Source organism: Typha angustifolia, chromosome 15 (genome assembly GCF_048772165.1).
Source record: "Typha angustifolia cultivar Huaian chromosome 15, ASM4877216v1, whole genome shotgun sequence".
NCBI classification, from domain to species: Eukaryota; Viridiplantae; Streptophyta; class Magnoliopsida; order Poales; family Typhaceae; genus Typha; species Typha angustifolia.
This window is the reverse complement of record NC_133253.1, coordinates 22,041,388-22,069,112: the sequence shown is the minus strand read 5'-3', so window position 1 is coordinate 22,069,112 and position 27,725 is coordinate 22,041,388. Positions and strand designations below refer to the sequence as shown.

General features: G+C 36.3%; 4 protein-coding genes across 13 annotated transcripts; 1 reads left to right on the top strand and 3 right to left on the bottom strand.

The window, feature by feature from the left end:
• Window positions 1–351: 351 nt before the first annotated feature.
• On the bottom strand, window positions 352–8,414 carry LOC140777900 (LRR receptor kinase SERL2-like). 3 transcript variants are annotated; one of them, XM_073122308.1, is made up of 13 exons: window positions 8,362–8,414; window positions 7,400–7,486; window positions 4,568–4,717; window positions 4,357–4,489; window positions 4,196–4,267; window positions 3,927–4,070; window positions 3,743–3,814; window positions 3,597–3,656; window positions 3,179–3,276; window positions 2,277–2,426; window positions 1,775–2,116; window positions 1,048–1,427; window positions 352–959 (listed from the first exon to the last, which is right to left on the bottom strand). In XM_073122308.1, exons 3-13 carry the CDS (start codon window positions 4,701–4,703, stop codon window positions 657–659), a joined length of 1,890 nt encoding a protein of 629 aa, XP_072978409.1. In that variant the 5' UTR covers window positions 4,704–4,717; window positions 7,400–7,486; window positions 8,362–8,414; the 3' UTR covers window positions 352–656. The 3 variants fall into 3 exon arrangements, with proteins under 3 accessions (XP_072978409.1, XP_072978411.1, XP_072978410.1); XM_073122310.1 differs by having other exon boundaries at window positions 4,583–4,717; XM_073122309.1 differs by having other exon boundaries at window positions 4,568–4,795; window positions 8,362–8,402.
• On the bottom strand, window positions 7,075–9,304 carry LOC140777902 (H/ACA ribonucleoprotein complex subunit 2-like protein). Its single transcript, XM_073122311.1, has 4 exons — window positions 9,116–9,304; window positions 8,810–8,879; window positions 8,362–8,467; window positions 7,075–7,486 (listed from the first exon to the last, which is right to left on the bottom strand). Exons 1-4 carry the CDS (start codon window positions 9,240–9,242, stop codon window positions 7,325–7,327), a joined length of 465 nt encoding a protein of 154 aa, XP_072978412.1. The 5' UTR covers window positions 9,243–9,304; the 3' UTR covers window positions 7,075–7,324.
• A 2,609-nt stretch (window positions 9,305–11,913) lies between these two features.
• On the top strand, window positions 11,914–18,727 carry LOC140777106 (uncharacterized). 2 transcript variants are annotated; one of them, XM_073121012.1, is made up of 9 exons: window positions 11,914–12,217; window positions 14,280–14,405; window positions 14,588–14,731; window positions 15,452–15,598; window positions 16,586–16,684; window positions 16,801–16,941; window positions 17,492–17,589; window positions 17,936–18,146; window positions 18,449–18,727. In XM_073121012.1, exons 2-9 carry the CDS (start codon window positions 14,396–14,398, stop codon window positions 18,532–18,534), a joined length of 936 nt encoding a protein of 311 aa, XP_072977113.1. In that variant the 5' UTR covers window positions 11,914–12,217; window positions 14,280–14,395; the 3' UTR covers window positions 18,535–18,727. The 2 variants fall into 2 exon arrangements, with proteins under 2 accessions (XP_072977113.1, XP_072977112.1); XM_073121011.1 differs by having other exon boundaries at window positions 11,918–12,217; window positions 16,571–16,684.
• A 297-nt stretch (window positions 18,728–19,024) lies between these two features.
• On the bottom strand, window positions 19,025–26,984 carry LOC140779968 (uncharacterized). Of its 7 annotated transcripts, none has more exons than XM_073125329.1 (10): window positions 26,846–26,964; window positions 26,624–26,749; window positions 25,601–25,836; window positions 24,450–24,645; window positions 22,862–23,032; window positions 22,641–22,757; window positions 21,329–21,526; window positions 20,706–20,765; window positions 20,522–20,620; window positions 19,025–19,447 (listed from the first exon to the last, which is right to left on the bottom strand). In XM_073125329.1, the coding sequence occupies exons 3-10, from the start codon at window positions 25,744–25,746 to the stop codon at window positions 19,283–19,285; spliced, it is 1,152 nt and encodes a 383-aa protein (XP_072981430.1). In that variant the 5' UTR covers window positions 25,747–25,836; window positions 26,624–26,749; window positions 26,846–26,964; the 3' UTR covers window positions 19,025–19,282. The 7 variants fall into 7 exon arrangements, with proteins under 7 accessions (XP_072981430.1, XP_072981431.1, XP_072981432.1 ...); XM_073125330.1 differs by having other exon boundaries at window positions 26,666–26,749; XM_073125331.1 differs by having other exon boundaries at window positions 25,601–25,831; window positions 26,666–26,749.
• Window positions 26,985–27,725: the final 741 nt, after the last annotated feature.

Here is a 27,725-nt window from a genome sequence, read left to right as displayed (position 1 = left end):
TCAATTTATCCCAGCTATTTGTACCCAGGTCAATCCAAAATATAACACCAATATGGAGTTGTCAGTCTGCAAGACTGAGAGGAGAGCATTCTAATTCCAACTTGTCAAAACACCAGTAGGCACAATCTTCAGACATTGGTTCACAATCTGAGAGATCCGGCAGAATACTTTTGTTTCCCAACAAAAATAAATGATTAGCAGAACAGGAAATCTAACAGAATTTTTGTCTGTATATAACCTGTTTTCCTTGGATAAGTTCCCTGGCAAGATCTAGTACTCTGTTTTGTTTGTACGACATAAGCAGGTTGAGTGTTTGATGCTCAAAGAGAGACAGATAAAAATGCCCTTGAATTTAACATTAAGGACAAGATAAACTACGAATTTCTAACATTTACAAACAACTGAACTCTGAAAAGACCAAATAGCTTACAATTCATCTTAAGACTTCATGCCAAGACCTTGTTCTTGTTTGTTTTTACAGAAGAGACAAAAAAATTCTAAACTTTTTTCACTTGCACCCATATTGATCACTTCAACCATGAAGAACACAACTTATGTCAGAGTAATTAAGAATTTGGAGTTACTATACTATACATATTTTGCAAAGCGAATTTTGTGGCTGGATTTTAAATCTTACAGTTTTTCATGATTGTAGATCACCTTGGTCCAGAGAGCTCAAAGGAGGAGTCATTGTTCTCATTGCAGTGATCCCAAAATGAGGATTCCGGCACGTTGAACTTGTCGGCTTCAACCTGGTGAGAGGCTTCCCATCTTTCTGCACGTCCATCACCTTCGAGCATTCCGACCACCTCTGCCATCTTAGGCCTCTGGTTTGGGCCATATTGGGTGCACAAGAGCGCCACTTGGACCATCTCCTCAAGCTCAATTCTATCATAATTTTCCCTTAAATCCTCAGAAACAAGCATGCCGACATTCTTTTCTTGGTAGCACTTTCTCACCTAATTAAAGAAAACAAGCAGGCAAGAAATGTGACAAGCAAATTTTTGTTGTTTGTATCTTGCTCAGGCTAAGTATAATATTACATACCCAGTCAAGCATGGCTCCCTTCTGATTTGATGCTTTGCCAAATTCCAATGCAGTCTGACCAGTGATTAGTTCGAGCAAAAGGATCCCAAATCCATAGACATCAGTTTTATCTGATGATTGGCCCGTCAAGAGATACTCTGGAGCTATGTGTCCTACAGTGCCTCGTACAGCAGTAGTTACATGAGAGTCCTTGTGATCCATGAGCTTTGCAAGCCCAAAGTCTCCTACAATGGCTTCAAAGTTGCTATCTAGCAATATATTAGCAGCCTTTACATCTCTGTGAATTATCTTGGGGTTGCACTGCTCATGAAGATATAATAGACCTCTTGCAGCTCCTAGAGCTATTTTATTTCTAGTGTTCCAATCCAATGGTGGCTTCCCTGAAGGAAAGAGGAGAGATGAAGCAAGAGGGTGTTAATAACAGATGCCATTGCAACTCTGGACCTCTGCGACATTTTAATAACAATAATCTTTCAACAGCACAAAGGCAACATAATCATAATGACTTAGCAATACCTGAATTTGTTGTTTACACAAAAAAGAAAAAAACCTACTCAGTATTTGCACCAAAATCTATGTCTAAGGAGCTATCTAGTACTGTGATTGGCTCGTCATCATGCACACTATATGTTTACATTTCTTATACACTAAATAACTTCATTTTTTTTTCTCTTTTATGTTTTGACGAAAAGGCAGGGTCAAAATAGCAGTGGAATGATGCAGTTACCTTTTAGCCGAGAAGCTACACTCCCATTGGACATGTAGGGATAAACTAGGAGCCTCTCTTTGGCAGTCGTACAAAATCCATACAGCCTAAGCAGGTTTCTATGCACTGCCAAGCTTCTCATTTGGACTTCAGTCTGAAACTGTCTCTCTCCTCCGGCAGCATTTCCATCCTTGAGTCTTTTCACAGCTATTAGAGTTCCATCTGTAAGCTGACCTTTGTAAACATTTCCAAATCCACCTTTTCCTAGAATTTTCTTACTGCTGAAATTACTTGTTGCAATCCGAAGTTCCCTGAATTGAAACCTCTTTATGTTTCCAATGCTTACTTCCTCATTAAATTGATCTGCACAGTTCAAAGAGCTCACTAGTTTAACTCCAAGAATAACAGCATTGCATCAGTATTTGCACAAATCAAAAAATAATTGCAGCAGTCATCTCTACATTCTAAAGTATTCATCATTTCAAGCTGATTCAGAATGAATATTTTAGGTTCTTTTACTGACCATCGACATTATCAAGGATTTGTCGATTACGTCTTTGCCTCAACCAGAATAAAATCCCTCCGGTAAGAACCAGCAAACAGATGCAACCAACAGTGGACCCAAATGCAATAGCAATCTTATGACTTCTTGGCCTTCCTGGAGTTGAAGTACCTTTAACAAAGCTCATGTGAACATTATTAGAGAAAGAGGGAATCAGTCAGCCAAAACATATTACGTAAAATCAATCCCAGAATATTAAAACGACCAAACAAAGAGTTCAGATGATACAACTGATTTTGCTGAACTTGAAAAAAAAAAGAGGCAAGCATATTGCAAGTGTTTCATCATGCATATCATTGTTTTACAATTAGACTACATACTTCTAATTCTTTCTTGATCTAATGAAATCATGGTCCTTCCAGATTGGAGCAAAAGTGAGGGTTTTCTCGGAGTCTCACAAATAGAAGAAAAAAAGTGGCATGACCAAAAAGATAGTGAAAATGTGGGCTGGAAACCTGCAGAACCATTTTCAAGTTCACTTTGATCCCTATTTAGTCCAACTAGCTAATGCATTTAAGCACAAAACTGATGAGCGGAAACAATGACAATTAGCAAGATGAAATGTCAAAACAAGAAAGCAGATGGCTATCCATCACTAGAAGAAAACTAGATCAGAAAGGTATCAACAGAATACATTATAATCGATGGATGTAGCATCAAATTTCTTTTGATAAATTATCACTAACTTATGCCCTATTCAGAAAACTGACAAAGCTTATAGAGAAATTAAGTACTGGGAAGGGAAAAAAATCATAGGAAGGAGTTTGACCATTTTAGGGCCGCAAATTTAGTTAAAAAAAGCACCTAACAATAAATATGACAGGAAAAAGTATCAATTAAAGATCTTTAGGATGAACCATTACTAATTGAACTATTCAGATTGTACGACAGAGGCATAGGCATTGTCCTGTAGCACTCTTGCTTTAAACCAGTACCACAAATCAGCGGATTTCCAACAATGCTGCAAGAAACGATAGATAGTATAAGTTCAGAGTTCATCTTTAGTGTAACAATGGAGCACCATTAACTTAGTCTTAGTGCTTCAACTCAATCTGTCAAATGCTTTGATGAAAGAAAAAGAATTTTCCTAACGTATTATGGAAAATATAAAAGATGATACATCAACTCAGTTTCGTTACACTAGTAGTTCGATTATGCACTGCATATAGCCATATACAGTCTTACACTATCTGATAGTGCTAACATCAATGAACTTAAGCCACCATTTGTTAAACTAATAAAATGCAAAAGAGGAGAAGGATTGAAAATTTCAAGTCTTACTTAAATGTCCTTGCCAAAGACCCAGGTATAGTTCCGCTCAGGTTATTATAAGACAAATCCCTAAATCATCAAAGACACAGAAAGTTACTTCCATTAAAGGTTTTACTAACAAGGAATTCTGCATCAGTTAAAGTCAGTGGACTTACAGAAAGACTAGCTGTGTCTGGTCAGCATTTGACGAAGGACATTCTCCAGTTAGACTATTATTGTTAAGCTTCCTGGTACATTTCACAGAGGAAGTAAGAAACAAGAGAAAATTTTCAGTAAACCTGGGTAAAAAAAGACCGCTGACATGATCTAAAAATACAATCTATTTTATTATTTACTCACAGATACTGAAGGCTTGCCAGATGGACTATAGATGTTGGGATTTTGCCAGTTAGGTGGTTGTTTGAGAGATCAAGTGTTCTGAGATTTGATATTTTCCCTATCTCTTTTGGGATTGACCCTGTTATGCTGTTGTTATGCAATAACCTAGAGAACATTTAACCCCAGGCACTAATTAGATTATAAAAGCATACCAATAAGAAGAAGCTAAAAACCAGCAGAGAATGGAGAAGATGGATAGAGTATTAAACCCATCTAAGAGGGGAACTTACACAGACTCAAGGTTGGTCAAGTTCCCTATGCTTGGAGATAGTGTACCAGATAAATTCCGGTTTGGAATTTCTCTGCAGAAACAGCAACAGAAACTAAATAACTCTTCTCTAATGGCGACCCCAACTTAATGGAGAGTGATAAAGATATGGTAAAGACTCACAACATAATGACCAGGTACTGTGATGAACATGTAACCGAGGTCCAGCCGCATGGATCAACAGAGTCCGGATCCCAGTTGTTAAGAACACCATGAGGATCCGTGAAAGAATCTTTGAGACCAATCAAAGCTAGTACTGAGACAAGAAAAAGACAACCGAAAGAGCCTCATTAATCTTCACTTGCCTGCTCAAAAAGAAGGGAGAAGAATCTACCTTCAGGGTTTACACCTTTAGGGGAGAGAAGGGCAGCTGCAGCAATCCAAGAAGATAGCAAAGCCATAATAAACATCCCTCTGCTCCAAGCCTTTGCTCCCATTAAACCAGCAAGCTCCAAAGAAGAGAGACCCATTTATGAAGCACAGCCTGTGAGTGGAATTTGAGGACTTGCAGACTTATCAAGAGATGAAAGCATTACTTGGGTTCTTGACTGGCCATTTGCCTCTGGTTGATGTCAGTAGCAGCCATGACACAGCAAGGAGATGCTTATTTTCATGGTAGCAAGTAAAGCAGAAAAGAGAGGGAGAGAACAAAACATGCCTGCCACCTGAGGCTGCTGGAAATAGCAAGTATACTGAAAGAAAAACAAACATTCTAAGCATTTTTCTTTTAGGAGTAAATAAAGAGATGTTTGCATCAATAATTGTCAAGAAATTCCTTGGTGGGGGCAGCTGAAACACTTGCTTGGGAAGTGTGTTAGAGAGAATATTGTGACCATTTCGTGAAGTATTTAATAAGTGATGCGGATATGTTTTGGGATGAGAAAGAAGTGTTCTCTTATGTGAGGTACTAAGCTTAGTTAAAATAAAGAATGGCAAGTGGAAGTAAGAATAAAATTACTTTAGCCTTATTAGATTAAGAATGGATTTAGTGGTTCAAGGAAAGCTTATGGGGGAGGACCATAGCTATCTTTCATCCACCCAGGGGCAGAGGTTGATGTGGAAGGGAATGATCATTGACATTGAGCCATTTCTTGGAGTCCACAATTCAAAGACAATCCACTGTAGCATTTGTCCAAACCCACATCATATTTGATAGGAATTCTTCAGCTTAACTCATGTTGCAAAGAGAAACTATATTTCCTCTGTCAATCCTCATCTAATCCCATCATGCTCTCTATGGCCGCTGATGGAAAGTTAAGAATATTTCGGGCATTTCGAAACTCCAAAAAGCAACTTAAATCATATCGTATATGCTCCACAGCTGCAGTTCAAATAGCCAAAGACAGCATCTAAAAGGTCAAAAGGGAGCCAAACAATGGGCATATTAACACACTTTTCCCCTTTGACGTGCAAGGCAGATTCAGATATGCAAACAGTGGGTTTTACACCAAAAGAATCTTCTATCCTTTTCTAATCAATCGTTATAAAGAGTAAACTCTCCATAATATATATAAACTAAATAATTAGACTAAATTTGAAAAAAATAATCATAGTGAATCCAAATCATGTATGATAACATGTGGATGGAATTTTCTTTTTTCTTAAATATCAACTCTAGTCCTCTTCCGAAAAAAATTAAATCAATGAGCTTTGTCATTGATTGATAAGACCTATCACTAATATTAATAAGAAGTAAGAAAGATTTGGCTAGTTTGTCGCTGAAAAATTGGCATAAACTATTATTCACAAAATCTAGCTCAAGATTTGAAGAGATAGACAACAATTTGAAAGATGAAGTTGTCATTGTTGGTAAAGGCTGAGATCATCCCAAGAGAATCTCACTATTCCCCAAGATTGGCCATTCATTACAGTCCCAAATCCCATCTTTTGTTTGCTGGGCCAAAGGATGGTACTAAACTCGAGATAAGTTCGTGCATTTCTTTGTTGGGTTCTCCTTTTCCATTCCCCTTGGCCTCTTTTAGAGTAGTGTGTCAAACATGGCAGCAAAAGGTCGAGTCTTTTAACTATTATAGATATGCTCCTCCAACGCATTGTACCAAATTAATTGAGTTTTAACCCAACTCTAGTAGAGTTGGTAGATATCTTGCTCATGATCAAGGAGGTCATGAGTTCAACTCCAATCCCAAAGAATATTATGAAAAAATTATTTGGTGGTTAGTGGTTTGATGGCTTGGCTCGATTCTATTGATAGCTTGACAGTACGGTTCTTGACGACGCATATGATTTTAAGTCTAAATTAGACAACTAAAGCTCTGGGGCTTAAAGTGTCTTTGTATCTAGGAAGAATTGGCCCTTTGTCCAACTCATATCTAACCTTCAGGTTCATGAACGATGAAAAAAAAAAAAATAATTGAGTTTTAAATTTATTTAACAACCTTTTAGACCCCATAGTAAAATAAATATTATTGTATAAATTACTTATTTAGCAATCTATTAGCTTTATCATTTGTTATTTACGCGGGCCGAAGATCAAGCATAAAAAATGATTTATATATTTTTTTTAAAACTTACCAACTCAAATATAATTTCTATATATGGGTATAAAATTTCTTGTATAATATCCTTGTCGACTAAAATTTACTTAGCCTCTCGAATAAATTTCAAACTCACTTAGGTACAATGTTTGATGAGCAGACAAAATAGTCCAAGACTCACAAAAATGTCTCACTTATGCAACCTTGATCATCTATTTAAAACTAATGGTGGTCAATTTTGACCTTTTGCAAAGTATGACTCGTGACTATATGTGAATGTTTTCTTGATTCCCTTAGCACAATTGCAGTGAGGAGAAAAAGGCTACATAGCATCATGCTCACACTATTACCAAAGAAATCTGTTCTTCTGTATGCAAGAGATTAAAGATAGATTTTGTTCCTAGAGATCTTAGTACACCATGGATGGCAATAAGAAAGAAACCGCATTAGCGCTGACATAAATGAATTGCGTGCTAGCATACATTGCCATGGTTCTATATGAATATCGCCACCTTTTCACTTTCCAGCAGGCATCCCAATGATAGAAACAAAATACGCAACTCAATTAGGTTCAATTTTCTAATCGACCATATTTGTCAAAACATGGAGGATGTAAGATCAACAACATCTGAGACTACTTGCTTGTAATCCGATTGCAGTTTCTCGCTCACCTCATTGTCCAATTCCCCTTTGGTTGGCTTTGTTAGCACTAACACACAGCAGGTAGGTCGCTTAGTAGCCCCAGCGGTAGCAAGATCCTGGAAGGAAGAGAAACACCCAGAACAAACATGTCAACAATGAGCAGCGCTGCAACTTCTAAAACAAATAACACTACTAGTTCTGCGACACAAATTAGAAAAGCTTCACACTTGATAAGTCATTCAATAAGTCACACCAATAATCAACGGGAGCATACCCATGACTGGTGAATGAGTATGGTTATGTATATATTTAATATACAAGGTAAGCCCATTCATCATACTGCCTAAACACAAAAATAGCTGAACTAGAAAACTTTGATGGAGGGAGGACATCAAGTTTCAGATCTCTCTAGTGAGAAAGGTAGCACGAAAATTGAAGCAAGACTTTGTGGCAATTTTGGAGAGAGACTAACAAGATGGGAAAACAATATTAGTCCTGGCAACAAACCTTCCCCGCGGTGGACCTAGAGGTTCAATAGATGAACAAAACAGACATAAAAATTGGCCAACTCTACAGTAAGGATGAATCAACCATCATATCTGGTGGCTGCAGAGAACTATAGCCGTTAATTATATTTTGACTTGAAATCGCCACCATTGACTCTGCTTTCTTTATCCAACATAAGTTTCTGATTTGCCTTTGCAACTTTTGTTAAGTTGATCTGGATGGAGGATGGTCTGGATTTCAGATACAAGAGTAACCCTTTGAGATTTATATATCGCATAATTCAATTGAACTAGAATTCTTCAAGCTTAATTGACGCATGCCCCCAATAAATCTTCATCTGCATATCTAAAGGGCATTTACAGCATATATATTACTTCGCCGCAGTGGTTCCTTTTTCACAGACTTCAGAAAAGGGCATGCTAACATGACGGTTATACACAAAAGTTTAAATTGAAAATGATTGCATATAGTGATAACAACTGACCTCTTTTGAAGGGATGTATATGTATGGAATTTCCGCTTCTTCACATAATACTGGGACATGCGTTATCACATCAATAGGAGAAATATTTCCAGCAATCACACACAACCTAGAATCAGATAGACCAAAATCAATTAAATATTTTAATAGATTTATGCAGTTAACAAAGAATTATAGCATCAGATTGCTAACAGATCCGGGGAGATTGCTTTCATAGTAACTGATCTAACTGTACTCTATTGATCTATGCATAGCCAATGCTTGTGTGGATTGTGTTTACCAGTTTTCTGCATTAGGTCAAAAGAGAAATTCGAGAATGTAAAATTACACGCCATCAATTAGGTCTTCTATGAAATAAACAGGAGGAAAAGCATAGCAAAACGAACCTTTTCTAAATTATGATTAGATGTTAACTGAATTTAAAATATTGAAATGGGGCAAGAAGACCAACCCTTTGTGACCTCGGCGGATGCTCTTCACTACTTCCTTCACTCCTCTTTTCAAGCACTTGGATTCAGAAGCTGGCAGCCCATATCACAGAACCCTCAAATTAGGTTACGAAATTTTAACGAATAAATATAAAAAATAATTTTATAAACAAATGTCAGACTTCCTACGATCAATGTAATGAAACAAGAAAAGACATCATATACAGGAAACAAAAAGGAATCAAACCCAATAAATTTCATCACATCCTGCAACGAAAGATTACATCGCGGCTACTAGTACTCTCTCCCTTGAATAGCATTAAAATCACCTCTTCTTACGAGCTTGAGGGTCCTCTTGCAAAGCTTCTTCCCTGCGAGGGGTTTGGCTATTGGTGCGAGCGCCATTAGCTTCTTCCTCTCCTTCGCGGATTTCTCCGTCTCGCTATCGCTGCCCATCTTCTCCTCCTCCACGATTTTGACTAGGGTTTTAGACAACGAGACCTACTAAGGTTTTGGCCTTTTAGGGGGGGGACTTTGGGTCGTAAGGTTCGAATCAACGGTTAAAAACAAAACGGTACATTAGCTTGGGCCGGAAAACCCTCGGCCAAATCCGACCCGTTTAGAGTCATTCAAGTAAATATATTTGATTATTCCAATTATATGAACCAAAACCTCAGTGCTAGCTTTGTAAACGGAGCAGCATAACTTAAACTACAATTCATGGAATGTCGTACTCATTGATGTTCACATTTTGGGATGTTTCTCATAGAAGTAATATTTTTTATTATTATTCCTGAGTCCGAAGATTAAATATAGGTTAGACAAAGAGATATTCATCTCTAAATATAAAAATACTTCGGTCTCACAAAGTTTTTAGTTGACTAGTCTAAGCTTCAAATCATATGCGTCGTCAAACAATTATTTTGAACCAAACACCGCCAAGACATATTACAAACAATCGCGCGGCCAAATTGTTCCTTCAAGCTAATCATAATATCAAACTATCAACTTAATTAAACCAAACCACCGTACCACAGTCTCGTAGTCTCCTTCATGCAGTGAAGTCGGTGAAGGTCACTCTCGTCCACGTTGCCTTAATTACTTCACTGGATGCCTCATTAGCCCCGACATTCCCCAACCTAAGATTGCAGAGGACGTGTTTGTCCCACCAATGAAGATATTCTACAGCCAATTGATAAAGATTAAAAGGAAGTAGAGTGTGTGTGTGTGTGTACGTACGTGTGTGCATTAATTTTAGAAAAATATAGTTGATCGACGAGTGTTTAAATATTTATAAATATCTGAATTAAGTTACTTACCATGAGAACACCTTTGATGTGATCATCGGTCAGATGCTTCTCATCCCTCTGGATGCATAGCAGCACATCCACGATATCTTCGTTGTGACCATCATGTAATCGTTCCTGCCTCACCCTATGAAGATGGTCATCGATGACGTGTTGGTAGAAGCGATCGAGATCGGCAAAGCTCTTGTCGAGCCATTTTTTCGCATTCCTCTTAGCACGTCGATCCGGCCGGCCATCCATAAGTAGTCAGCGACGAAGAAGCCAGCAAACATATATGGCTTGGACTTCCTCGCCGAATTAATGCTCTCAAACCCGCAACCATCACCAAGATATCACCTTCCAAAAGCGATTCTACGTGTTATATTGTTCGGGAGTGCGAGGAACTCTTCGCTTAGGTTGACGGGGAGTGAACCGACTGAGCTAGAAGATATCGTCGAGCTCATGGTTCGTTCCACCTCTCCTTCCTGGTGCTAAAGAGACGGATCGCACGAATCTTTCTCAGCTCCCTCCGTTGCTCTTCCGTACGACATGAACGCCACGTCGGAGCGATCGTACGAGAGCTTCGTCTTGAGGACCTCTTTGGCGACCTCCGCGGAGGAGACGACGACCGAGCTTCAGGTGCATGAGGGGGCCCTACTGTTTCGAGAGCTGCCCTAGGGAGTGGTGGAGGCGCCGCCGTCCGATCTGGTGGAGGTCCTGGAGGAAATCTTACGTGAGAATTACTCTCCTCCTTTGTTCTTCTTGTGAGGATCAAGAAGAAGAGCGAGTAGCACTGGCAGGATGAGTCGGATAGGTAGTAGGAATTCCATCATCATGGGAGGAAGAGCCATACATGAATAGCCAGGTCTTATGATGGATGTAGGAAGAATAGGTATAAGTAACACTTACATATATATTATAAAAATATATATTTACTAGTATAAACAAATTAAATATATTTAGTTTCAATAATCTAATTTTACTATTAGTATAAATATAAGATAACCCCACAAGTCATTCGATCTTCACCAAATGGTATGAGATTGAAGTCATGAGTAATCCAACATGGATCGACCATCCAATAGCGATTAGCGGATCAGATTTGGTTTTAGATGATCGGGCTTAACTAATAAAAAATAAACTTTGGCTGGAAACCAAATCCCCAAGCTTATGTCGAGCCCTTCTTGCTACTTGCTCTCTCTCGTAGGATAGTTTCTATGAGTGAAAATGGGTTAGATTAATTCTGATTCGATCTGACTTATCTAAATTGGATTCAAGTTGGATTCGAATATGAATTGGATTTTTGAGACATATTTAAATATAGATATGGGTCAGATTTTTCATATACTAGTATCGGATATTCTTTTACTCAGATAATATATTTATTACCCACTATTTACTAGAACCCAAACCCATTAGGCAGAGGTGGCAAAAATTGACTTAACCTGACATGGTAATTTGATTTTTAAATAGTTTTAAGTCATAAATGAGTCAACTCCTGTAACTGTATTATTAAACGGGTTGTGTTCGTATTTATTAACTTTATCCTGATTGATCGTTTTATAACTTGATCCGTCGACCTGTTTCTGACCCCACTAATTCGTTCACCATCAAACTAACTCATTTATAATACACATAAATTTATTTATAACCTCAATAAATTATAAATAAATAAATATATTTCGTGCCACTTAATGACCTATTTATGACGGGTGTAACCGTGTAATATGTTTAATAAATGGAGCATATTACTGTTTAAAAACTCTTGGCCGTTTAATAAACGAGTGTTCGTGTTTGCACTGCCATACCATACCATACCATGGCCACCCGAACCCGACCCGACCCGACCCGAACCCTGCTAACACGATCCCCGTCGTTAGGCTGCTGCTGCTCCTCACTAGTTTCTACTCTTCATCTCGTCGTCTTTCTCTAGCCCTAGCTGCCACGAACGAGAGTTGAAGCGCGACCACCCTATTCATCTCCTCCCTCGCCAAGCCACCACTTCTTCACCAAGCTACCCCTCCGCCTCTCCGCCAAGCTCCGCCTCTTCGCCGTCGCCAAACCACTGTCTCTCCGCTGTCGCCAAGATCCTCGGCCTCTCTACCTCGAGCTCGCCTTCCACTTTGAGAGCCCCCTCCTTTCACGGTTAGCCTCCTACCTCGAGCTTAGTTTCAAACTAGCATAAATCATTTCTCTTGGACAAAAGCTTAGCCTCCGTTTCTTTGAGTCTCTCTGTTGTATCCTCATATAATTTGGCACAAATCGCCTCAATGGTGTAGGTAGCCGGCTTAAAAAAATTATCACCTTCAGAATGTGATAGATAGTCTCAGACTAAATCAATATAATAGCTTAAACATATAATAGGACACCAAAGAACAAAGACCAAGGAATACAGACCATATACAGCAAATATATGAGCGTCAGGTTTTACTTCAGAAACTTCACAAAGTTGGAGGACATCCAATCTCTTGAAAAGAGCAGCTTTTGGATCTTTAGCCATTGCTAACTGTACCACTATTGAACCCATTCGATAAACTTGAAAATGTAAGAAGTACATCCCTGCAGACTTTCTAATTTCCTTACCTTAGTTTCAAGCTGATTAATCTAGTTCCAATTTTATAGAGTTTTAGTTCAACAATTAATCTAATAGTATTCGCTTATTTTACAGATGCACTTAAAAGAGGAGGATTGTTTGGATAGTTGGATGTTATTGTTTCGCTCTAACTTTGGGATGTTGATATTTTGTAAATTTGTGTTAATTCAATTTGTTGAAGTTAATGTGAATTTGTGTCTATATTTTATATTTAAACCTGTGTTAATTTAATTTTCTTGAAGTTAATGTGAACTTGTGTCTAGACGTTGTATTTAAACTTCGTTAATTTAATTTTCTTGAAGTTAATGTGAACGGAGTGATTGTATGTTGAAATCAACTGAAGTTCATGAAGTTAGAAATAGAATCTATTTGTATGTTGATGCTCAATTGAAGTGATTTATTATTCTTTGTGTCGTGTAGTTTTGTTAATAATATTATATTATAATTTATTGTTTCTTGCTCATTTAGATGGTGAATACTGATATTATTATTAATGATGTGTTCTATGTTGTTTCTAGAGATTGGTTTTGCAAAGTATATTTATTTGATATGCAAGTAATTATTTTTGCAAAACTCTTAGTATTTTGTTTCAAAAGAAATGTCGTAATTTGTTTAAGATTTGATCTGTATTTGTTTAAGATCCGATTCGTATCCGAAAAAGGTCTGATCCATATTCAAAATTATCCGATCCGCATCCAAAAAGTATCCGTATCCGATTCGTATCCGAAAAAGGTTTGATCCATATTTAAAAATATCCGATCCACATCCGAAAAGTATCAGTATCCGTTTAGTTATGATATGATTTTAAATTTTATTTTTCCGTCTAATATCCGTATTTGATCCATTTTCACTCTTAATTGTTCTTCTCGTTTGCTGACTAGTGACTCAAGAACAACGGTGACGGTGGTGGTGAGCTATTTTCTCTCCTTATTTCTCTCACATAGTCTCTCTCTCACTCTCATAGTCTCTCGCACCGCCACCCACCGGCCACCCCCTCACCCACCGTCCACCGCCTCCTTTCCTCTGCCGCTCTGCACATCCCCACCCCATCATACATCGATCACCTCCTTCTTTCTCTACCAGTCTCCTCTCCAAACAGCGTACTGCAGATCACTGTAGACTGTAAAGTCTAGATAATGACTAATGAGATGTGAGACAATGCTAAATTGTTAACTACTTATTAGTGATGTGAAATTATGAATTATCAGCTATATTACTGTAAATCTGTGATCATGTTGTACTAATATAATTTTATAGATGCTATATAGCCTATTACATATCATATATAATTATTTTTATATATTAAGAATGCTAACACCTTCATCCGGCACGGCTTTTCGAAATCTTGGAATTCGGTGAGTGATTGCACGTTTGGTGATTGCATTATCTAATGATGGATGCTTGGTTAGTGGTTTTTTTTGTTAATGAATTGCATATTATTTGACGGAATAATATGCATTGTTACAATTTATGTATTGCTCGTCAGCAGATTGCAAATATATATTCTGATATGCAATTTCCTTACCTTTTTTTCTCTATTACCCTGGAAAGGCCCTCTTGTAACCTTGTTAACTTTCTTTGGTGGGTCCTGGTCCTTTGGTGGTTTTTGTGCAGATTTTGCATTGGATTGTGCTTCAATTGGCACGAGAAAGAGGATTATTTTGCCATTGTCATCTTGTGTAGTGGAGCGGGCTTCTTGCTGTCATATCAGCTAGCTGCAATTCTATTCAATGGGAAAAGGTCTGTCTTCTTTTTGTTTTAAAGATTATGGAAATAAGAATCTTAATGTTCTCGAGTCTCTTCATTGTTGGATTTTGAAGTGCATCAACTCTTCCCTTTTTTATATTGTTCATAGTTATATCTTTGAATAAGTAGTATTTTTTGTTCCATTAAAGCTGTTTGATTCCTTTCATGCATTGCAGTTAATAAGGAAAGCAAAGCAGTAACAGATAACAAAAGGACACTGCTTAAAGTGAAAAAGGGGAAGCTAAGTAAGAGGAAAGGTGAAGCAAGTAAAGCAGATGTGCTATTTTCTGAAGATGCTGATTTTGGGAGAATCTTGAAAGGTGTGATATTAAGAGTATTTAGCAGAATATCTCCAATGAAAACCTAAATTGCATTAGGTTGTTTAGCTGTCTGCGGTAGTCATTGTTGGCAATCTGTGAGTGAAACAGATGTAGGTAGCATATTTGCTGCTTCCATCTATATATCTCACCTATTTGACCCTCCAAGTTTGCTCTGCATCTTGATGCACTATCAAATTTGAAAACGTTGAATTGCCAGCATTTATCCATTCATGCATCCTGAGTACCAATTCCCTTATCATCTTGCTGAGAGCATATTATACCTGCTAGAAACTTAGAATGTCCTGCACATCTGCTGCACTGCAATATCCATTGTTGCTTTTATAATGCAGGCAGTGGAAGTGCCTTATAGGCTTATAGTACATTTAGAGTTCAAATTCTGCTGGAAATCGTATGCATAGGTTCTTTTGTGCGGCTAGGAGCCTAGGACTATCTTTGTAGCAGCTATAATCAACCTAGAGTTCCCTAAAACAATAGCCGCTATCATTGCTCGAGAAAAAAAAAATGTAGTATTGCCAGTCCCTTACTTACCCCCCATTGTTCTCCTAGGAAAGAAGGAAAATATTGGAAAGGAATACTACTATTTCAGTCACAGACATAATTTTCTTATTCTTCACAAATAAATTTTATTAATGCTTTATATTTAAGGTAGCTTTTAATATATCAAATTATTACTATAACCCATGTTTTGCTTATCCTTAGATAAAAAGGACGGCACAAAAGCAAAACGCAACACAGAGGCGCTGGCTAAGGTAAAAAGGCGGAAGTCAAAGAAGGACAAAAATTCTAAAGCAGTCGATAATTTCAGTGTTATTGCTTCTGAAAATGAGAACGGGAAAAGCTTGAAAGGTATCTAACCTTTTCCGTTATATTCTTTTGTACATCTCATTTTGATGCCCTTCTGTCTTCTGAACATATGCCAATTTTATGTTTGTTTCTTGAACTTAAGAACTGATTAGATCCTGATCATGACTATATGTCTTATTTGCATCTGTTGTACAGTATTTTTTTCAAGTATTTGGCAAGCTTATTTAGAACTGCAAAACTTTATTTTATAAGGATTTTTTAAAGGTACTGATAACTTCTGCTTTAATGACCATTTGACCTCTTGATTCTTGAACATTTTCGATGAATGGAGGAAGTTATATGTTATGTTATGTTATGTTTGCCACAATTTTTTGACCTGGTATTCTGTGGACGCTTGGTCTCAACTTGGATGAACTTGATTAGGTTTTCTGTTGCTTAACTTCTTGGACATATCATTAGTCCTAAGAAAACATTTGGATTAGTATGTCCTTAAGATTGAGAGCTTAGGGCATGAATAAGAATGGATTAGAACTCAAGCAATTTAAAATGTTAATCAACCATTAACAGATATATGAAATGATTTAATTAGCTCACATAAATGATCTAATAATGATAAGATTAGTTTGGTCATTTAACACCTTGCTTATGTTAGAAGTTAGAAAATATTGACGCTGATGATAGTAGGGGTAGTATGTTTATTTACACTGTTAGTTTTGGATAAAAGAAATCTAACAGTTGCAACTTGGCCTGCATCATAGGAGTTTAAGTGCTTAAGTTTGAATTATAAGGGTATAAGTTGAAATCTGGCCAAACCATAGTGGGGTAGATTGTATTTTGCCCTTCTTTAAATTACTCTTAGCAAGTTGTCATGCTTATCAGTCATGGGTACCTCTTTTCATCTGAAGCTTTCGAGGATCTATTGAAACCCAAGTTATTGTGACATGATTCCATTATTGTTATTGCTGCTACTATTTTACTATAGTTACCAACAATATTTTGCTCTGCATTTACTAGCTGATCATGAAATAGGCAACGTTTCTGCTGGAAATTTCATTGAACTTGAGACATTGAGCAAGGTTGATGATTTTGGAGAGCCAGAGGAAAAAATTGGGGCAAAATTAAAAAGCAGTGAGCTTCCATCTTTATGTTCCCTTACCTTTAAATCTTTGCTGGAATGAGTTATCCTGAAAGAAACAAAAAACCAAACTTTGATCTCTTTTGTTTTTTATCTTCATTGATGGCAGAGAAAGTAAAGAAAGCAAAGAAGAGTAAAGAGAAGAATGTGCACATAATGGTAGAGGAGAAAAAAAGCCTCTGTGAAGTAAATGCGGAAATGGTTTATCAAATCTCATCAGCGGATGAAGATAGTTCAAGAGGAATGAAAAGTATTGCTTTTATCCTCTTGTGCTGTTATGCTACTTATTTTGTATATATTTGCTGGTTGCCCTAAGTCATCCTTTTCTTGTTCATTTCTGTTAGATTATAATTTACCAATTGAAAGCACATCAATGATTATTCAGATGCATTATATCAACTAGGTACTATGGGAATCTGAATACATGACTATGTATTTTCTCGAGTTTTCTCCTTTGTCATATTCCATTAGAACATGCTATGGAGGCCTTCGCATCCTTATACTAGATCATTTTGTTTTTTTTTGCATGGACATATATGTTTGAGCCACATCAATGGTTGAAACCTCTCAATGGTATGACAATATGACATAGAACATGCTGTAGACCTTCTCATCCTTATATTAGATATTTTTGTTTTTGCATCGACAATCATGTTTAGGTCATGTCAGTTGGTTGAAATCCTCTCAATGGTATGATTCATGACATGTTCACAGTTTCTTTCATGTGACAATTTGTCTTAGAGTCCTACAGATTTTTGTGCACTGTTCTCAATTGAAGCTGACTTAGAAATTTTTCACAGAATGGCTTGCTGAATACAAGCAAAGTAGACCGGGCCTAAAGATACTGCAACAAAGAATAGATGAGTTTATGATTGCTTATGATGCACAAAAGGAGCAGGTAATGTTACTTCTGATGTCCTATTCTTACAGGTTATACTATCTGGGCAACTTGAAATTTAGATGACCATGAAAAAAGCAGTCAGTTCTAATATCTTTGTAATCAAATTAGTAATGAACCCTAGAACACATGTTCGCAGCTAGTTGATTGACATTGAGTCAATTAATAAACAGTCATCTGATGTGTTTCCACTCTGGAATACTTTTCTGTTTGACATAAGTTGATTTTCACATATGTGATGCTGAAAATTGACGAAAAATGCCACTAACCTTGTGCTAACAAAATTCTTATCTGCAGTTGGTTTTCAAGAAAAAGGTACAATTTCTAACTTAATTTATAAATACAGGAAAGAAAGGAAAGTGAGGCACTTGCTGCAGAAGGAGGATGGACAGTGGTGGTGCATCACAAGGGTAGGAAGAAAACAACAGATACCGAAAGTGGGATAACCGTTGGCTCTGTTGCCCAAGCTGCTGTGATGGATAAACTGGCCAAAAAGAAGAGTAAAGAAATCAATCTAGATTTTTACAGATTCCAAAAACGGGAAGCTAAGAGGAATGGTATGTTTGCAAAGATCTGCTTTCCTATACATTTTGTAGAAAACAAACTGACCTTTGTGAATGTTTTCATGATTTGTGAGGCACTTCCATGTGAAAATTTCTTTTATTGGTATTTAAAGCTAAGACCAATCATTAGTACTGTTCCTTTCCTTGTCATTGTTTTTCTAGTTAAGAAACTATAAGAGTTATAGAAAGCAGGCTTAATGTTTCTCAACAGTGATCATTACACGTTTGAACGAACGGTAGTCGGTAGATGCTCCTTGGTACTTGCAGCTTAATTCAACATTCTATTCGTTTTGCAGAGGTAATGATTCTGCAGAGCAAATTTGAGCAGGACAAAAAACGCATACAGCAACTGAGAGCTGCGAGGAAGTTCCGGCCTTACTAGTTCTGCACATGATTTCAAAATTTCCCTGCGGTGGAAAAGCAGCATGCCCTCTATTACATTTTATTTTGTGAGAGTAAGAAGTGGGCTAGGCCTGTTTTAAGTTTTTCTTTTTTTCTTTTTATTAAAGAGAGAAGAATACAGCGAGGGAGAGAGCATTTCTCTACTGCATTAAAATAGGGAGTTGTTAACTCGATCCGTGGCGAGACTCTCTTCTGACATTGTGTTAACTTGGGCATTTTCCTCTTATTTTTTTTTGGGTTAAGATATATCATCATTTTACGTCCTTGCCCAAGTAGTAGTTGTTATAAATCTCAATTCTTGTACATTTGCATTATTATCAAATAATTTATATCCTGCTTTTCACTCGTAACGTACAAAAGATATTCATTTTTCTACGCCAAAAGCTTGAAGCCTTTTCCTGACGATTTTTCTTTTGAACATAGTTTTGAAATTGTTCTGCAAGCAAGAGAGAGACCAAAGTTTTTCCAACGAAAGAATCTCATTTTTCTTCTTTTGTTTGTTTTTTTTTTTAAAAAAAAAAAAAGACTGGCTGCAAGATAACCAGACTACAGCCACTGCCTAATGTATGAATGATACATGTGGACTTCTTGTTAAAAGCCACGTGCTACTAAATACAGCAATCAACAAACCAATCGAATATACATATACGTATTTGCTATGATACAGAAGGATTTGTGTATGATTTAACCCCTTCCCCACTCTTATAATTTCTCCTGCTTCTGGAGGTTTAGACAGCAGATTCATTCTGAAAAACACAAGTGTTCGTTTGGGTTCTGCTCAACTTTTTAGATTTAATCGAGTGCAGCCGCTTACTACTCGTGCCTCCATAATGCAATACTCCCTCAGTTCTCTTTTCATATTCTTGCTTAAGCTCCTCCAAGCGTTTCGAGACCTAGAACCACCACAGGAAAGGGGGGAAAAAAATAAATAAAAAGTCAAGCACTGTAATGTAAATCAATCAAGAATCAAGATCAGGAGGAATAATACATTTTAGACTGTATGGATCTTTTTTCTGTTCATCTTTATTTTAGAGCACCGGTTTGTATCAATCAAGCACTACTACTTTTCTAACTAATCCCCTCAGTTCCTCTAGGATGCACAAAATAATCTCCAAACTTTTTATCAAATGAGTAAAAAGGTGCTTCCTGAGCATGGATTTAGGACCACATGAATAACAAATAGTTTAGAAACAGTTAGTTTAAAAGAAAAATAATCGAAAACAGCGAATAACACGATTCACATATTAGAGTTAATAACATCACTTGAATGAATATAGAGGGATGCCAGATTGATGACAACACATTCTTCAAAAGAGCCAACCGCAAAAATCGAAGTCATCATGATTCATGCATAATCAAAGCATAAATAGTAAACATGAGGACCAATCAAAATAGTTTATTCTTAAATCATGACGGCTAGTTTGTATGGAAAATTTAGAGGACCAAAGATTCCTCAATTTGATAATATAAATGACCATTTAACTCCCACTACAGAAATGTCCAATAGCACAAAGTGTATTGAAGAGAACAAGTGAAAGTTTAGCTCTTTGGCTAGTCAGATGGCTATATGATATTTGGCTAGTCAGATGGCTATATGCTAATCTACTAGCACAGCAAGTAATAAGTGTAACTAGCATCGAAGTCAAAAGATTGCTCTAAGCTTCATCAATCTGTAAAATCAAAAAGAATTAGATATTAATCTGCACTACTAGTAGAAAAGGATCAAGGATCTTGTCAGTCTTTCTTCTTTTGAGTTCAAAGAAAAATATCATATTCATGTAAATAAAAATTAATGAGAAAATGAGTAAGATTATCAAACAAAACATAATCAATATCTAGCAGTAATATACTGGAACGAATAAGAGAGATCCAACATCCGACATTCATTGTAATCAATTGCTGCAAGCACGCAGAAGATGATTATGCTAGAACATTTTCATGTGCAAGTTGCATAGGATGATCATCACCTTAAATGTGAAAGCAAGCGGCAATAATGTATCTGGATTTGTCGCATCCTCCGGGAAGTTTCGAAGAGCATGTATAAGCTTCTCAAAAGGCAATTTTATCTGACCAAATATTACCTCAAAATAAGAGGTAGTACTTCAAAATAAGAGGCTTTTACAAGCAAAATATATACACCAGAAAACTCACCAAGTCATCATGGCAGAACTTCAGCAAAGCCAAACCAACTTGAAAAACTACTTTAACACCCTGTAGAAAGTGACAAATCAAAGTTCAACCAAACAGTAATATAGTAAGTTTCTCCATACAACATAACATAGAAAAGGGTATCTCAGTGCACAAAGCTCTTGCTAACATGAGGAGGAAAATGTGCAACCATCAGCTTTTTATTTTATTCCCATGAACCATAATGATCTACTAGATGCAAGAGGCAAGCCATTTTGAAAAAGTGATTCAGATTCATACCCCAAAGGAGATGCTAATTTTAATATACACCCGTAGAAAAAGAAAAGATTGCATATCTACAATGTTCAGAACTTTGATCTTTGAATAAGTACATATCCAAAAGTTCATATATGGCCCTGTAAAAGTTTGCAGTTCATGCTATGTCCTTGTAGTCAGATGACATACCAATATGAAAATGTACATTGATACTTGTTAAGGTGTATATATGCATGTAAGAATTTCTTTAGGATACTTCTATAAGTTGTATAATTCAGGTAAATAAGTATCAGATATAATACAGGTGACTGAAACCATTAAGAAATTGGCCGTTTCACAATGCTTCAAAAACAAAGCATTAAATTGCTAACCTCGTAAAGAAAGACATCCCAGATGCGAAGCGCCAAGGGAAATGGGAATGAATATGAAAAAACAGTTATAAACCATTGACTTGCATACATGCTTGGATTAATCATTTCTTGAGAAAAATGTTGCCCCAACTTTGGCAAGTATTCTTTCACTAATTGTTCCAACTGAAATAGGTACTGCTGTACAAGTGGCAATCCAACCTGCTCCCCAATCACAAATTTTAAATTGTTAGTAGTCCAATATAGCATATCAAGTTAACAGCATGGATATATGTTTCTTTATTTGCCAAACTAAAAGGTGTCTTGCAGTGACAACTGACAACGTCATTTTGAATATCATTCAGAAGCAGAAAGAAAGGTAAAAGTAACAGTATTGCTTAAATTAACTTAACCACCAACATAATCCAGGCAATAGATACTTTCCATGATCCCTCATTCCCTCACAATACTTAACAATGCCAGTTGAACCAAGAAAAGAATGGAACTCTCAACAGTAAAATCAGATGGAACCAGACAGAACCTTTGAATGTTGTTTCAGAAAATGCAAATATAGGGGAATCCAAAATTTCAATCACTAATAAATTAAATAAGAAAAATCCATGAATGAGGTGAGAAAGTTATTCAGCCAAAATCCAACTAGCCGTTCGATAGAAAACTGCCCTAAAGGTAAATGTATGTAGGATGAATCCAACCATGAGAAGAAATCAAACATGTCTTCCAAATACAAACATGAAACAAAGTAGTAATGTTCTCATTGAAAAAAAGAAAATCTTTTCAAGAATCTTGTGTAACATTGCATGTTATAATTGTGTTAAAGGAGATAGGGCAAGGCTATTTGAAAGGGTCACATTCATCTCATGCTTAAGGCTAATATAAAATTATGTTATATAATAAAAAACAATAAAAACTTCAATATGTATGACTAAATAAAGAACAAAGATCTAATATATCTAAAAGAGACAACTTGATTAAGCAATGATGAAGCTGACAAATGCTTTAACTTAAAGTACTGCTCAAGAGTCATTCTGCTCCATCTCATTATTTGACTGTTTCAAAATGATTCAATAAATCTTACAACTTAGAACAGTTATCTGATGAAATTAATGAAATTTGGGAAAAATTATGCCCTTTTTGTTGCATACACTGGTCACACCATTAACGAAGGTGCTTGAAGGCTTGTACTGCATGTCGCAAGCTTTCTTAAGAAATTGATATCATGGTATATGCATAAAGCAGAAAAATATACCTCATACTGGAATAAGGATTAACTATATATCAGGTAGAAATAATTATCAGTGAAAAGGGCTTTAACTACCAGATATAATCCTTCCATTGGTGCATGAACAGCTCCCTTCAATAATGCAACTAATAGCCAGAATGCGTCTTCCTCACTCATATAAAGAAGCAGCAGACCTGCTAAAAATCCCATTCCCTGAAATAAAACTAGCCATGTTACTAGATACCTTAAAAGCTCAATTCCATTATTTTAGTTAGGAATTGCTAAAACCCATGCGTGTTTACTAACTCAATTCAAACCTGAACATATCCAACATCCCTGTCATATACTGAATATGCCTTCAAAACATTGTACAAGGACCTCTGACCCGGACCATGCCTTTGTTGAAAGAACACATGTGAAGGAAAAGTCCGAGATATGTCTCGAATTATATCCAGTTCTGAAGCTGACGTCTCATATATCACTAGTTGCTGTAGTAGAAAAGGACACATAACATAAGCAAGTTGTTAACTAACTGGAAAGATGGAAAGAGAGAAGCCAAAATATATTATGATAAACACAAGGAAATTTAAATGGGTGGTAAAATAGAGAAAAAGGCATTAAAAGACGATTCAATAATTTCAACTCGTCGTTTAGATCTTGATGATCTTCACCCTTTTTTTTTGATCTGGTGGATTTTTGTTTCTTATATATATTATCACAAACATAATCACAAGTTTATGAAAATTGGACAAATTAAATAGTGGTAAGTGCAGGTGAGCTGTCACATTCTTTATAAACTCAAACAAGTTAAGTAGAGGATGAACTCCAAAAATAATGAATAACTACTAAATATTATAAATTAGCAAATCAAATGAAGTGAGGATAGGCATGAGCTAATCGTGAGATATATGCTAGAGTCATGGCATCATTATTATGTTATTCACTAGCTTTTCTTTTAACTAATCAGGAATCATTTATGGATAATTGATAATACCCACAAGCAACTGATAATTTAATTTTATCACAGTGATATACAAGTAACTGAAAGTAATTAAGAGACTAAATCAAGATTTCAGTTGATCCTGGCACTGCTGTGCCAACACATAGTACACTGCACAGACACTGAGTCACGCCAGGTCATGCTGACACAGAGTGGCCACTGAAATCCATCCTTTAAATATCTACAAATAAAATATTACATTAATACATCTAAATCTACCATCAGAAATTACTATTACAATAGAATTTGCTGCATATGTCAAGAAAATATTATATGCTGAAAAATGAGAGAACATCTAAAGCAAGTCTCTATATCAAAGAGCTATGATGTTCATGAAAAGAACATCATTCACCTTTGTCTGGATTTCGAGGTGCACCAAACAAGACTAACGAAAACAAGCACTTAAGTTGAAAATGCAAATGACATCAAGCAATTCCTTTCTTTCTTCATGAAATATCACCATCTTTATACATTATAAGAAGCATTTGTATCGGTCCTAAGAAGATCCGTGAGGTCAGCATGCACAAAGAGTTGCATGTCAGCTGAAAGATTCTCAAGCATAACTGTTGATGAAACAAACAACACGAATGCAACCAAGAATGATGTGCACTTCAGTTTTACACAAGATTCCTAGACTTTAGCTATGGCATTCAAACGTTATGTGATGCAAAATATTTTGTGGTTTTTATCCCAAAAGGTAAATCTTATCATCTTGTGGAGATTCAATAAAAGTTCTTGGAGCCTCATGCACATAGATGCCTTTTTAAACAGAAGAAATTATGGTCAAAATCTAAAAAATTCCATAGGTTCTTTCCAACAAGTAGATTTTGAGAAAAAGATAGCAATTTATGCTAGCAAGAAATATAGTCAGTTCAGAGCAGGAAAAGAAGTGAAAATAAGAGTACCTCATAAACACCAGGGTTCATTAACAATAGATCTCGACTTCCTGAAATCAATTGCCAAACAAGTCCTCTCAAACAATCAGGAATGCCCTTTCTTATACGCCTTTTAACTACATGGGATTTTCTTCTAACATAATGCTTCCAGTCACTGCCACCAACACCTATCATCTTCCTCCATTTTCTTATCCTTCTTTCCTCCCTGGAAAATTCAAGGAAAAGGAAAGTCAGAAAATAATGACAATTAGAATGAGGACTCCATAAGTTGGAACTGGGAAGTTTTGCTAACTAGAAGTTCATAATCCAATAGCTTTGCAAGTCCGAAAATGGTAAGATCATAAGAGGAATGTCTAGGACAAGTTAGTAAACCAAGGATATGTGCAATTTAGCAAGATAACCAAATTGAAAAAATGGAGAATAATGCTGGTAACGTATAGGGAAAATTTTACAATTTGCAATATTGAAGTAAAAGAAGTCCCCTTGAAGTTTTAACAGTTAGTGGAAGGCAATAAATAAAAAGTTAAACAATGAAAAATCTTGGTGGTAACATGGCTTGAAGTTACACAAATTCAACCACTATATAGGTGTTTATGATTACACATAACAAGCATAGAACAAGAAAAATAAAATTCAACCACTATGTGGAGTCTGTTCTTTGCAACTAAAAGAAAATTTCAAAAAATGATGAAGGTAAATCTCCTTTAATTAAAGTGACAGATGATGCATGAGGGTACAAGGACTAAGGAGGTGAAAGTGGTCGTACAAAGAAATTGTGGCTGAACTGCCCTATAATACCACATCCCATTGCCTTTTCATTAATTGACATGCTAGATAACACGAGAGGAAGATGAGATCCCAATCTCTGTATCCATTGTAGGGGCATTTTGCCACTTTTGATTCTCTTAATGTCACTGCAAACATTTACTTAATTATCCTTGAAATTTACAAAAAAAGGGAACTGCTTCTAGCTGATTAAAAAGATGAAAGCAATATAATGCTAGTCTAATCAAGGTTAAGATGAACAAATGAACAACATTAGGCTGGTTCTTAGTAGTTGTTATTTAATTGGCATTAGACATCCAATATATCCTAAGCATTGTGAAAAAACAATGTGAAGAATACTGAAATGTGATTCTATGACAATTGACAACATGTACCTATCGTGTTCGTTTATGGATCTGCTTTTTCTAAAGCCCTCGGGTGAGCTGCTCTGCTCTTGTTTAATAAAACCAAACCTATCCACTGGTCTTGAAGGGGAAGCAACTGCTGGTTCAATTTCTTCTGTTGCTTTTTTCTTTTCCATTCCAGTTGCAATAGAAAACCTTTTCGCAGTTTTTCTATTTGGGACATAAAAGTACTCCTGTCCTTTTCTTCACATGGCCGTCCATCTATTCTATTTTTTGATATGCATGACAAGATCAACAAATATTCTTTAGTACTAGATCATTAGACATGTAGCATAGCTGATAAAGTCATCACAACTTAACCAAATATGGCAGGAGAAACGAGGAAAGAAATGAAGAGCAATTAGAAACAATGCATGTAAGTTGAACCAATATATGAGAACAATACATTTTTTAAGGAACCACTGGCATGCTATACTGAAGTTCTTGCATATGAAAAGTGGGCATGAAATTGACCAACTCACAACAATAGGTCTTGCTTAACATATAACCAGTTCTTGAAAATACTTCCACATTCAACTTTTAAGTGCTTGAAAATCTAGGACTCGGCATACTATATAGGAGAAAATGCATCAACCTATACCACAATTAACAGACATCACAGAGAGCAAATAGAAAAAAACAAAAGACATAAGATGGGCATAGTTGCAGATCTTCTTAAATAGTACATATCCGAATTACAAACAGTTAACAGATTCAAGAAACAGCAGTTCAATAAAAGGAACACGGATCGTTTCAAAAGTACAGCAAATTGGTTGTAACGGAAAGATTGTAATAACTGAAGCCAATAAAGAGCACTGTTCCAACAAATATGCAAGATCTTTAATGCACATAGGAGTTTTAATCTATAAATAGAAAAACCCATACGAACCAACAGATTGTAGCATACAAATCCATTACACCCATACCATTCAAACACAACATTCAAGTGCCAAGTTGTGCTATAAGGTAATACTGCAAGAAAGATTAGTTGTAATCGCAACAAAGGAAACCCACAAAGTACAAGAAACGAACTCCGCTCCCGCGTTGGCAATGTACCTTCCTTCTATACGATCAAACAAGAAACTCTGATTCTTTTCCAATTATAAAACATCTTCCTAATCCGACAGCCCAACAGGAGATCTGTGGTCGAAACCGACGGAATCCGACCTTGTTTAAATCGAAATTGAGCAAAGAAAAAAAGGGGGAAAACGAACAGCGAGATTGACGGAACCCTACCTCGGGATGAGCTCCCATGGAAGAATTCGCGAACGAACGGTGAAATTTTGCGGAGGGATTTATGATTGAAACCAAGATCTTTCTTTCTTTTACCCTTCTTCGTCACCCCGGGCGAGGGGATTTTTAATATTAATTTGCAATAAGAGGTCTTTTTTTTAATTTAAAAATAATAATAATCGCCGGTTCATGGACAGCTGCGTCCTGAAAGAAGGAACCCTTCGGTCGATCATCTCCAGGGCAGCGAATCACAGCCGTTGGATAGATCCTATCGAAAACTCACACGACGACACGTTTTAAAAATCCCTTTAACAAAAACTATGAATCAATCGTTAATTAGCTCTAATTGCAAGTATCGAAGTCAATCTTCCAATTTAATAATTAGTAGCTCAAAATATTAGGCTTGGGTTAGGGTTTACTCGTTGGGCTGGGGATGGGGCCCAATTTGAATCCGTTACTTACGTTACGTGACACCACGACTCCTCCATCTACACTAAGAGAATATAACATTTATGCTCAACCAGCTGCCGTCCTTGGCCTAAAGCCTGCATCATATTAGATAAACAAAATAAAGACCACCTTTATTGATCACTAACTAGTTTGTACATATTTTATTATTTTGATGTCTTTAAAGATCATATTGAACTGCTACAAGCTTCTTCTTCTTTTTTATATAAACATGACATTATGTGAAGATAATTTCCAAGGCAGTTTATTAATTATATATATATATATATATATATATATATATATATATATATATTTCAAGTTGCATCTGCAGATAAGATGAGAGGCGTCCAAGTTGCAAGTCCAGAGCAAATGTATGCTCTTTCTAGTTACGTCATATATCAACCAAAATAGTTCTTTCTATAAAGCAATCTTT